This window comes from Platalea leucorodia (assembly GCF_965183815.1).
Source record: "Platalea leucorodia genome assembly, chromosome: 3".
Classification (NCBI taxonomy): domain Eukaryota; kingdom Metazoa; phylum Chordata; class Aves; order Pelecaniformes; family Threskiornithidae; genus Platalea; species Platalea leucorodia.
The window spans coordinates 126,336,093-126,349,023 of record NC_138825.1 but is presented as its reverse complement, the minus strand read 5'-3'; the positions used below and the strand labels follow the sequence as shown (position 1 = coordinate 126,349,023).

Here is a 12,931-nt window from a genome sequence, read left to right as displayed (position 1 = left end):
GAACTGCAAAAGGCGAAGGCAAGAGTAGCACAGTTTCCTTCAACACATGAGACAGCGTGCTCAAGCAGCACCAACAGACCGGGAGATGAGTCACCGACCAGAATGAATGATTTTATCTCTCATGGAGACTACAGAAAACAGGTGGTATTCGTTTAATTTCTATTCACAGCCTTGCAATTGTGGATTCCTGGCTGCTGCAGCATGCTTAGGAGAAAGACGTTGGGCTCAGTCACCCCAAACTGATTATTACGGTCCTACTGATCTTAATCGGGAGGCAATCATGAATTACTCACTTGTTTCCCATTTACATGTTTGTATCAAGTGATTTTTACAGTACTGCCTGATCGAGAATATAAAAATGCGGATGTTTCACCCTGAAATATGCCCCTGACTCACCGCTGAGGGGGAAGGACTTTTAGCCCTCCTTGAAGCAAGAAAGGGGCAAGCACAAGACACGACACTTGCCCTAGCGAAGGGGACATCTGCATTCGCAAGGCAGTGAAATAACGTTTAATTAAGAGTATTGACTAGGTTATACGTGGGAAGGATGCAAGCAGAGGAGAAAAGATTACGCCTGAAGTCCTGCAGGGAGTCTGGACAAAAGGAAAATTGGCTCTGGCAGCTAACATGCTCTGCCATGGAGGAAAGAGGTTTCTAATGAGCGAGGCTCTAATGGACACAGCCTGAGATGTCAGGAAATGTTGAATAGTACCTTGATCAGGATGGGCAGCAAATCAGCTGGACGGGAGAGAGGTGTTTCTCATGTAACCTCACTAAAAGCAGATTAGTCATATGGGTTTTTTTTCTTTCTTTCCCGTTTTTCATAACCACCTGTAACTGTATTGCCTGTTTTGGATGTTGTACATACATACTTTCATCTGAATTTACCTTAATCTGGCTTGAGTTAAATGCATTTCCAAACCAACTTCAAGCCACGCTTCAATCCAAAGCTGTGGCAAATAATCAGCCGGAGACTCCTGGACCCCTCTGGACTTATCTAGCTCCCCAAATTCATTCCCTAAAGGGTGAGCGGCCCCCCCGCCAGCTGCATAAGCTAGAGATGGATGTCTGGCGAGACAGAAATGGCTTCAAGCAATCAATAGTGCAAAGCAAGGCTCTGGCATACAGCGGGATACCGGGGGGCACCCAGTCGTTTGGGGTCCCTAAACCGATCCGTATGAGATGCCCCTACACAAAGCCAGGGTAGGGAACAGTCACAGATGATCACAGAATCACTGAATGGGTTGGGTTGCGTTGGGTTGGGTTGGGTTGGGTTGGAAGAGACCTTTAAAGATCATCTATTCCAACCCCCCGGCCACGATGACTGCTGCTAATTTCTAACCAGAGCTGCTAATTGAGCAACCCGGTCTGGTGGAAGGTGTCCCTGCCCATGGCAGGAGGGTTGGAACCAGATGATCTTTAAGGTCCCTTCCAACCCAAACCATTCTATGATTTTATGATTTCCAACCAGAGCTGAACTTGAACTGATCTTAAAGATAAGCCTTAACCTTTAGCCAATAATGAAAACCCTTCATGCTGTCCTATCTTAAAAAAATATATGTATTTCTTTTTGAAGGAACCAAAGAGAGCATTTGCTACTTAGACAACTTTCCTAAAAATTGTTAGAGTACAGAAATTCACCCATCCACTCTGTTACTTTGCTAGCAGGAGCCCTGAGAAGGTTTCGGCCGTGATGGACTAGCACTGCCCCACGCGGCTCTCCAGCAAAGCACGCGCATCACCACGGATCAGGGACCATTCCCCGAAGAGGCAGTTTGCACGTTGTGGCACTATTTAGTTGACTAGTACTGATGTAGCCATTAAGTGCAAGACTGGAAAATACTGCTGAAGAAAGGACACTGCTAAACAAAACACTGCAACAAAGCATTAATAAAAACATGCAGTACTAATGAGATAGGGTCCTGCGAGAGACATCTCCAAAGCGGATCTCCCTTACATGCTTCTCTCTAGAAAGCAGACGAAATTTTGCAATATGTTGGAGACCTAACCTTGCAGTGGGTTTCCAGACTAAAAAAATCTATTTTGAAACCAAAATTAACAAAACCAAGTTCATCCTCCAATGGAGGAAGAACTTCTGGCTGCATTTTTATTTCAGATAAAACCTACAGGAGAACTGAAATTCAAGTGGTAACATCTCCAAGGAAACAGCTGGAAAACTTGTGGTCTTTGCAGATGCTGTAGTATTCTGCATTTAAAGACAAATTGTACCGTATTGTACCTTGGACTCTGGGGGGGCAGGGAGGGAATTGCAGACAAGTTCTTAGTACGATGCCACAAACTGTGCATGCAGCAAAACAAGACTTCTTGCACTGGATCTCGATGCAAAGAATACATTCTTCCCATCAGTTTGCTAAAATACAGCTAAAATTAGCAACATGAATGCTTTCACAAATCATCTTTTAGTAATTGCTGTACGTTTTCTGTTCTTGTCACAAGAAGTGTTCTTTAGCACAAAGGAATCACGATTTCCTCCCTCCGTGCACCCCGAGCCAAGATGCTTCTAGCGAAACCAAAAGAAACCATTTTCCCTTTCGCCTCTCTTCTCACGGAGGGGCAACGCGATACGGACATTGCTTAACCGTATGAAATTCCCGGTTCAAATTGACACCCACGCAGCAGCAACAGAGAAACAGGACTGGCATACATCTTACGCAAACAAGAAATAGGGAATCCAGAGAATACAGAATTATCTTTAGGCATCTGGCTACTGCCTGCAGCGGCCCTCGCTCACGCTCTGGCCCTTGCCACCGGTGCTTGTCGAGACGGCGCACTTTGGCTTTTCAACATCCAGGAACGTTACACTCCTGGAAACACACAGAGAAGCTTTTCACTTCAGCACTCAGCAGCTTGGATCAAAGATGTGTTTTGCTGCTTTTCGGGGGGTTTCGGTGGGGAGGCAGAAGATTATTACGTTTTTAAAGGTTCTACATTCCAGCATACATTAATCTTATGCCAGCAAGAGTTTCTCTTCCCATACAATTCGCCAGCTTCCCCAGTTATATAACCTATGTGCCTGTAAAAGCTTTCTACAGCTACCATAACTGCTAATATAAGATAAATTGAGGCACAAAGGTAGTCCCGACCTTGACTTCACACACACACGATGAACTGATGCCACTCTTAGTCACAATGCCTTGAAAATGAAACAGGAGAAAGGGCTGCAGCTCGCTCTTATATAGCTCCCTTCTTCATGATAATGCTTAATGTATCCTAAAAGCACATCTGTCCACCCTAATGACGGTACTTGCAGAAAGACTCTAAAATGGAGGCCGGCAATTTTCTATCCTCGTAAGCTCTGGAAAGCAGCCCTCGACAATAACAACCTGCGACGGGGTTGAATCAGCGAGGTCGGAAAAAGCAGTGTTTGGAGGAGGAAGACGCCCGTGGTCACGCAGTCTGTCTCCTCGGGCACTAAGAGCAGGATGGTTCCCCGCAGCGTGGCCTCTGGTATGCTGCTTACAATAATAGTATTGTCTGGACAAAGCTACGATGGAATTTGACTCCATTACGAAGAAGCATCTGCTGATGCTCATTTTCTACCTAATACAATGAATGTTCACAGCAGTGGCGTTGGCTGCAGTGGGTTTATTTTCAGATTAAGAGATAAATATAGATATAGATATATATATATATATAAAAGGGATAAAGCAAAGGTACCTGAAATTACAGCAATTTTCCATGACCCGTGCTCCTCCTTGGCTATTCTTTCTGCCTCCTCCATTAGTAACATACCAAATCCCTGCAATGGGAGAAAAAACAGGAAGAAAAGATAAGTTCTGTAAAAATAGAAAGCATAAGCAAGGTCAGAATGTAAGCATTAGTAGAGTTCCAAGAGAGTCATATTTTTGGCACAGGAATGATCAAGACCTTACTGCAGGAGAGGGCTTGAGAAGAGTACCGCAGGAGAGGTGCACCAACGCTAAGCTTTACAGTGGAGCTTTCTCAGGGTTTTTTTCTGATCGTGATATTATTCATCGGCAGTTCTAGCGTCTGACTGCTTCTTAATGGCAGCAACAGAAGGAAGCTAAATCCATTGATGGTAAGTCATCTTGGTGCACATCCCGCCATTCCTGGTGCTGAACAGGTCTATCCTGCTGAGAGAACCAATCCTGAACAGCAATCGCCCATCTTGACGTCTACCTTACCATACCTAGGTTTGTGCTAGCGAGTCAAACAAAGCCAGAGCACAAACGTCAGATGCAATTGCCTGCGCTGTTGAATTGCAGAAGGATCCCCGTGCCATTCTGACTGGGGACGTCAGTCGAAACAGATGTGGCCGGACACTACAGATCCGGAGATCCCTCCTGCTGTTCGCTTTTCTGATGTAGATGTTGCCTTAGCCCCTCGCAATCTTTATTTCCACAACCCCTCCAGGAGTCAGGAGCTGTTACCGTGCTCGTTTCGGGATGAAGAATCGAGGCACGCAGCGACTTGTCGGGGTTACCTAGAAAGGCTGCATCAAACCACTGCGTGACCCTTGCAGACCTAGGCTAGGCTCAAGCTCTGTGCCGCTCTCCTAGGCTCAGCTCGTGACACAGGAGATGCCGAATCCAAAAGAACTGCAGAAGGACATGCTAATATTCTGGACCAGATCCATGCCTCTATTTACGTTTGGGAATCTTGCACAGCAGGAGGGCTACTGGAATCACAATAACGCTTCAAAATATGGGAATAGCCTTTCCACTCTATTTAACAACTTCGTTGTCCTATATATCTGGGAATAACTGATTGGATTAATTCACTCCTAACATTGGGATGCAGGAATTATGCTCGGCTCTTTGTTCATCTGTTTTCCTGACAAGATGTACAGAATTGGGCTGTGGCGACACTGAAGCAGATGTGATTTAATTCTAAAAAACGTTTCACACTTACAGGCATTTTTAAATAACACACAGAAATCTTTTCTAAAACGTCTTTCTAATCAGAAATTGCCCCTACAACTGCGAAGAACACTTTCTGATTAACCTCTTGAACACTGACTATTCCGAACGAACACGAGTGCGTCATATGCCATGAAATTTCAATTTGCAGCCTATTTTAATGTTTGTAGTTGGGTACTTTCAATTGATTTTCTCTCTCTCTCTCTTTTTTTTTTTTAAATACTTAGGAAGACCAGTTTTTCCTTTTTAAATTTTTAAGTGTTAACTATTTTATAGTGGAACCATTCACTTCTCTTCCCCCCCCCCCCGCCACTGCCTTATGGTCACACATCATCAGCATCTAGCAAAACTGCATCTTAATGCATATACTCACGGAAAGATTAATAAATACAAGGAAGTTAATTTAAAACATCAGCCCTGAGCACTTCTGGCAAAGAGGACAAACTGATTGCTTTCTTAAAAGCACAGTCTAAAGGTTCAAAACCTACCGGCGCAAAATTTAATTCACATTTTTGCTCATCGCAAGCCACAGCATGTTACATGCAGCAGAAGGATAATGTGCCATTTTCATACCAGTCACTGCAAAGAATTAGAAACACAGCTTTCCACTCCATTCTTCACATGCTTGAAGATATATATGAAACGGCCTCACGAGTGTGTCTGAAGCAAAAAACCGTCAGACCCAACTAAGAGACCTATCTCAGGAGTCTCATCAAATCACTTAAACTGATGCATGTCTCGGAACCAAAGTTGTGTTTCTTGTTTTGGTAGGAAGAATGTATTCAATAAATGTTCCTTTGAAAGAAAACTGGGTAGTACCAAATAAAATCTCACCTTCCCATATGTAATTATGTCCGATTTCAGAAGTGAAATTCGTCTATTGAACAAGATCAATTTTAGAAGGAAATAAAAAGACACAATGGGTGTATCTCTTGTCTCGTTTTCAGTTTGCGGTGAAGTCCGATGTACCGTACAGGGTATCAAAGGAAAGATGCTTCAGAACCAAAGATGCTTAGTACTCGAAAGCCAAATTAGCACCAGCATACACGAGCTCGTATTGTATGGGCATGAAGCACCGCTGACAGCATTCAGGCATGCTTTTTTTATCTCAGAGCAGTTGCAATTGGCTAAACATGACCACATTAGCAAAAACTCAGAAGCAGCACGATTTCAGCAGATGAAATGCAAGAAGGGGCTCAAATTCAATTCTGTTTCTATTGCAGTGGGCTATAATTCAAAGCAACGGAATGAATCTCAGATATTAAATAAAATTCTTCTCCAAGTATATTAGGGAGAGGGGCGCAAGAAAGAGGCAGAGATGAAAAACAGAGATGGCTTGGAGTACCTGGTGCTGAAATTTTGAAGGATCCCGACTGCTCACGGGGACCACGCTCCCATACACGTGCAGTTCCCGGACGATGGAAACGCCTCCTTTCAGCTCAGGTCTGAATGACTCCTCTGAACACTTGCGCAGGCGTAGAAGGCCAACGAGAATATCCTGCTCTGGATCTTCGTAGGACAGGAAGGTCTCCCAGCCACCATTAGCCACGTAATCTCTTCTAACTAATTCAATCTGCTCAAAGAGAAGCAGCGATGATGAATACAAAGAGGAAAAGAAAAAAGGAAAACTTCTTTAAAAATATTTAAGCAACATGTTTAACAGACCAAAACCAATTTCATGGATCCATAAACTATTATGATTCAGAGAAAACATGAAGTGCTTTCTTAAAGGCCAATTTAATCCTAGATGGATTTTAGCAGTACTGGATAAGAACTGCTGTTACTGCAGTCATATTAAAGATAAAACGTGCGACTACTTTAATAGAAATGTGCTTGCCAACGGGACAGAACTAGTCTTCTAACCCTATTTGCAAGCTTTCAAGAAGGGCTGGTAACCCACATCGTTACCTGTTTGTAAGTCAGAACCCTAAAATCTACGTTTCTTGAGTTCCTCGAGACGGGGGCAGCAACTCTGGCCACTAACCAAGGGACTTGCTCTAATTTAAACTCAGCTCCAGTTACAAACTTGCTAACGTAGAATGAGTAGTTTTGCCTTCACTGAACCTGCATTTAGGTCCATGTCTCTACTGCTTTGCAAAAGAAATGGCTTGAGGTGTCTACAGAACATGGGTCTTCTAAGCAGCAGTTAACTTCTGCACTAATTACCAGCTAGTTCGTTCCAGCACCGCACAGGATCTACCTACACGAGCAAACTGCGTAGTGCAACAGGAGGGGGTCTGAAAGAGTTGGTGTTGAGTGAGTATTGGATTACGTGGGCTTTACAGGATCAGCAGAAATTGTCTTCTCACTCATTCAGACAGTACTGAAGACACCAAAACCATCCAGACAAGGACCTTGAGAACTGACCAGTAACAACACGTTACTTGCCTCAAACCCAATTTTTTATAACGATCTAGACAAAGGCAGCTCTGAAGATCACAACAAGTGGAAGGGAAAAGTGAAGTGAGAGTTGGCTGACCACGGAGAATACAATAAAGACCATGCTTGGGTAGAAGAAATGACTTCTGCAGAGCATCTGGAAGCTATAAAGAGTTACTGGTGGATAAGAGGGCAGAAAGAAGAAAAAACTTCTTTTTCAGACAGCCCGGACCTACCATCACCAAGGAGCAGTCCCAGGACCCAAGATGAGACTCCCTTTTGGCAACGCGACCTGATCAAATCTCACGTAATGGTAGCTGTGTTTATATGTAGCAGAGGCAGCACTGAGTTTATTTGATGTGACCTGTAGCCGATGATGACAATGTCACATCTTTGGTGACACAGTGAGTCACTCTATTTGCTTTTTGAATTGAAATGGTATAGCTGAAATAGCTGCCCATCCTTGCTGTAGGGACTCCCCTGCCCACCCCTAACAACCAGCTGCTGAGCAGATCAAAATTATTTCCCAAATTGCCTGGCTCCACAGAGGAGTGGCAGCAAGAGTTTGCAATACTGAGAGCCTGATGAGGACACACTAAACGTTGGGAGGGTTTCAGTAGAGACCAGTCCTGGTCTCATCCCATGAGCTAGGCACCCATTACCAGCTGGCGTACCTTAGGTGCGCTCCTGGAAGGCGCTTTCTAAATTAATCCGAAAGAAGCCGGGTTTCTGTGCTTCCCGATGCTCCCAAAGTGGGGAACGATCGGAGGACTGCCTGGCAGAAAAGGGCCTGGGGGTGCTGGTCGACAGCCGCTGGACATGAGCCAGCAGGGTGCCCAGGTGGCCAAGAGGGCCCAGGGCATCCTGGCTTGTATCAGGAACGGTGTGGCCAGCAGGAGCAGGGCAGGGATGGTCCCCCTGTGCTGGGCACTGGTGAGGCCGCCCCTCGAGTGCTGTGCTCAGCGCTGGGCCCCGCACCCCAAGGCGGCCATGGAGGGGCTGGAGCGTGGCCAGAGCAGGGCAGCGAGGCTGGGGCAGGGGCTGGAGCACAAGGCTGGGGAGGAGCGGCTGGGGGAGCTGGGGGGGCTCAGCCTGGAGAAGAGGAGGCTGAGGGGAGCCCTCATCGCTCTCTGCAACGGCCTGAAAGGAGGCTGGAGCCGGGGGGGTCGGTCTCTGCTCCCCAGGAACAAGCGATGGGACGAGAGGGAACGGCCTCAAGCTGCGCCAGGGCAGGGTTGGGTTGGGTATTGGGAAAAACTTCTTCCCCCAAAGGGCTGTCAGGGCCTGGCCCAGGCTGCCCGGGGCAGGGGCTGAGTCCCCATCCCTGGGGGGATTTAAAGAACAGATAGATGTGGTGCTCGAGGACATGGTATAGATGGACTTGGCAGTGCTGGGTTAACGGTTGGACTCGATGATCTTAAGGGTCTTTTCCAACCTTGACGATTCTATGATTCTATGACTTGCTTCACAAGCACACCTCTGATCTGAACTAAAACCAGCATGTAGATACACCTGCCATCATTTCGAGAGACTCCTTTAACTTTAGGGATTCCAACGTGAACGGCAAGTGTCGGTGGATGCCCTGTGCACCAGCGCCGCACCGGTGTTTCTAACATTTACACCCTGACAGTGCAGCACAGGATGGATCCCTATGTATACCTTGCCATGCTCTTCCCAGTACTACTATAAAGACTAAAGCAAAGGACTGCAGTATTTTTTTCTGCAAATCCCCTAATACCCAGAAATCCATGAATTAAAGATTTGTTTACAGAAAAGCCGTAAGGGATCCTGTCGCCCGCCTGCTCTACTCCATGATGAAGCCTGGGTGAACACAGCTCACAATTAAATCCCTTGCTGACTCCAGAAGCAAGGCTCATTTCAACGCTGACGTACAGCTCACGGGGTAAGCGCCCAAGCAGATGTCTGCCGATGTGCCAAATTCTCCAAGAGCCCAACTCCGCGCCAGCTCATGTGTCAGGACGGCTGACACACGCTGATCCAGATCTACCGTTCGGTACATAACACCGCTAGTAAAATGGAAACGCACAGGGAAATAAAAGAGCACGAGACTTTTAAAATACCCACATTCTGCCGTTAGTTTCATATGTGGAAAAGCAGTTAGGTTAAAGCTTACTGCTAATATATAAAAAAAGCAGAAAATATTATTAAACACAGCTATACTAAGAGTTGAAATGAGAAGATTGGAGAACTCCTGGTTTCTCCCGAGGACAAAACAAAACAAGCAGAAAACATGGCTCCATTGCTTGTCCTCCAGCAGGGACGAGACAGAATCACAGATGCCCGGTTATGCCCACAACCAGTCTGAAAGCCACTTGTAGACAGAAACGAAGTAAGACTACAGGAGCCTTCACCAGGAGGCTTTATATTGTGTGCATTTTTATAGCATCCTAAGCATGTACCAGATAAGCTGATCTGCTCAGAAAAGTCCCTACTGGATCACGTCCTTTGTTCTCCCACTTCTTCCACTGTATCCAGGGTCCTAGGGTACATAAATCCCCTCAAAGGGTTTTCAGGGACTCATGAGACGTAGAAAGCCTTTTCCTTCTGGGATACTGGTATAAACGCGGCCGAAGCCAGCCTGAATCACCCCCTGGTCGGCTGGTGCGCAGCGATGGGTGGCAGCACGCCGGAGCTCCCAGTGTCAGTCCCTTGTCCGTAAACCATCCCGTGTGCTGGGTAAGAGTCGACCCTCGTAAGGGTGGATCACTATTTCGGGATGCAATCCCATTAAATGTCTGGCACAGTCTGTTTTAAACTTACTTTGACAAACAAAGGGAAAACCCAGTTGCAGATTACGTTCTTGACCTAAAGCAGCTACTCCCGGCTTAAAAATCTGCCTTGTTCCTACTAAGGCTCTATATTGAGATCATGATCTTGATACAACCCCCCCTGCCTTGCAGGCCCAGCAGCTTCGATGCCTTTCTTACACTTTCTGCTTTAACGCTAATGTAGGTTTGTATCTGTAACAGAGCTGTCATTGCCCCTTGCCTTTCAAAAGCTGTCAATCCAACGTCTCTTTACAGCAACAAATCACTCGAGCATTTTTAAGGCTGTTACGTAGCAGTATGCAGCCTTAACCACTCCGAGAGCAAGCAAATACCTTCCGCCGCTATGGAGAAACGCCGCTAATTGAAAAGGCAGCTTAGAGAGAGCTCTGTAAATAACCAGCTACGGGCAAATAATCTACTTCAAATTGATTTTTTAAAAAAATACTTTTAAAAGCAGACACACCACTGGCATTACAAAAATACATACAGCCTACCAATCGTGAACAGCAAGAAGTTGCATGAAGTGTAACTAATTACAGCAAGCGATTAATTTATTTTAGATCTGACATGATAGCCTCTCTTATCAAGAGGATGCATTGTTTACTTATGAAGCCAAGAAAAACATCGTACCTTGTCATTAGTCTAAAGCGCATGAAAAATTATACCGTCTTCAGAATATTTCTCTTGCTTGCTGTCATGATAAATTTTGCGAAAACTACATAACGACATCCTCCTGCCACTCAGACAGATGAGTTTAACAAAGGGAATTTTCAACATAATGTTGCTTTGAAAACCCTGTGATAAGCTATTTGCTAACTACTCAAGAAATTTACAATTTAAATTAGATCAGCACTGCTGACAACAGACGTCTTCGGAAGATATTTCGTGAAATGACCACGGATTAGACGATGGGAGCAGAGCACAAAGGCTGCGTGGCCTAGGTACAAACGAGTCCGTACAGCCTCAGCTCTTGCAGAAATCTGGTAGGAACAAGATAATTTATTTGAGATCGTTATACATTTCCATACTGGACTTCTGCTACGCAAGATGGGGAGTATTGCACTCCATCTGAATTCACATAATGGCATGAGAAAAACAGAATATGGCTCCCAGTAATCTCTGATTTGCAAAGTGAGAACATCTTTCAGATGCCAAACTCGGAGAACATTCATGCTACGTAACTTCTGGCACCAAACTCGGAGCCTCTTTGAAGCCTAAATAATCAGTGGAGCTTCCAAAGCACAACTGAAAGGACTTCTGTTAGGAATCTCTTCCTGTGCTGACACATAGAAAGCCTAACCCCGGTTTGGCAGCTCACATTTAGAAAGCGGGTACGTGCCCATTTCACAGAAGAGGAGAGAGGTATGCAGGTGTCATTCTGATTCAGCTTTCTACCTGGGGGTGGCAGTATCTTCTGCCTGGCACAAACAATTCTTGTTTGAAAGTAAAGGAGATATATGATGGACAAACTCTACAATCATTTCAAGTCCTTCCTTAACGTCCACAAAGGAAGAGAATACTTCCAGGGTACGATTTATTAGCCACAACATACGCGTATATTAAGATGGATCCGACCCTGCGTCATCTTAGAAAGCTCACCTCCTTGGGGTGCCATGCACAGCCACAGACCTCCTGACAATTTTCTGGAAGGATCGATCCCTCCTTGTAACTACGGTGGAGGATCAGTGCCCTAAATCGGATGCTTGAAGTTCAGCAGTGAACATTTGCCTTTCTATAAAATAAGCATAGCAATCTTTTTGTGGACTATCTTAGGAAGATAAAAAAAGCCGTATGTGTCATATGCTGACTGGATCTACTCACATATAAATATATACATACATGTGCAGGAGTGTATTTATACATATACTGTTTGTCTATATAAACATGCATATTCACAAAAAAGGCTGTAAATTCATCTTGCTAAACATTCATTCCTGTTCGGCATGCACACGCTGTGTTTTTGTGTATTTTCTAAATCCAAATTTGTAATGAGGAGGGAGAAAAGGGAAGGCTGAGAAGCAGTAAGAAAGGGCTGCTTATTTTGTTGTAACAGTGCGAACACCAAAATAACTGCTGGCTGCAGTCAGTTTACTGAACATGGTGGTCCATACATTTCAACATGTGACTGTGCTCAACCAACAGACATCCAAAAGCTGCTGCGAAGATAAATGGAAAATTGGATCCAGCTACACGGGCAAACCGCAGGACTGGATGTGCAACAAATGGGTCCCAACGCCTCCACACCACACACATACAACAAATTGTGTCTGAAACAAGCTCCTAGAAAAAAGACAAATTTTACCTGATATGGTCTCACTTTATGGTGAATTTCTTGAATTCCAACCTCTCTTGTCCTTACATCACGACACTAAGAAAGGGAGGAAAAAAAAAAAATTACATGGGAGAAAAACATTAAGCTCTCAAACACACAGATTTCCAGCCACCTATCGGGTTCAAAACTAAGCTGAAATAGCACGAAGTTGCAAGGATGAATTTCAAATGGGTAGACTTCAAAATAAAAATGCTCACCGATCCATCCCTAATACACCTCAGAAAGAGGTCTTAGTGCTAAATGGAAAGACCTGCTGGCAAAAATCAATTCACTAAGCAACCATTATGGCTCATGAGGAAACGTACCCTTTGATTCACAAACAGCAGGGTCCGGAGGCAAAGTCAACATACATGAAAGAATAACAGAGAAAAAAAAGACTTTGGCATAATCCATTTTTACCCTTCATTGGGAAGGTCTAACATTGGCAAAATCATGCTAAGGCACCAGAGAGTCCTTAAATAGCCACTTTTTGAATCTCGGCAACCCTTTTTTTGCTTTTAAATGATCACACGAAAACCATTGCAGAAGTC

General features: G+C 44.8%; 1 protein-coding gene across 1 annotated transcript in view; it reads right to left on the bottom strand.

Annotated features, from left to right (window-relative positions):
* ELP3 (elongator acetyltransferase complex subunit 3) overlaps window positions 1–12,931 on the bottom strand; it is a 99,280-nt gene that overhangs the window by 19,761 nt on the left and 66,588 nt on the right. The window contains exons 12-14 of the mRNA XM_082306682.1: window positions 12,372–12,437; window positions 6,247–6,474; window positions 3,679–3,760 (exon numbers count right to left, since the gene is read on the bottom strand). Coding sequence (XP_082162808.1) covers window positions 3,679–3,760; window positions 6,247–6,474; window positions 12,372–12,437 — 376 coding nt within the window. The remainder of the gene's footprint in view (window positions 1–3,678; window positions 3,761–6,246; window positions 6,475–12,371; window positions 12,438–12,931) is intronic.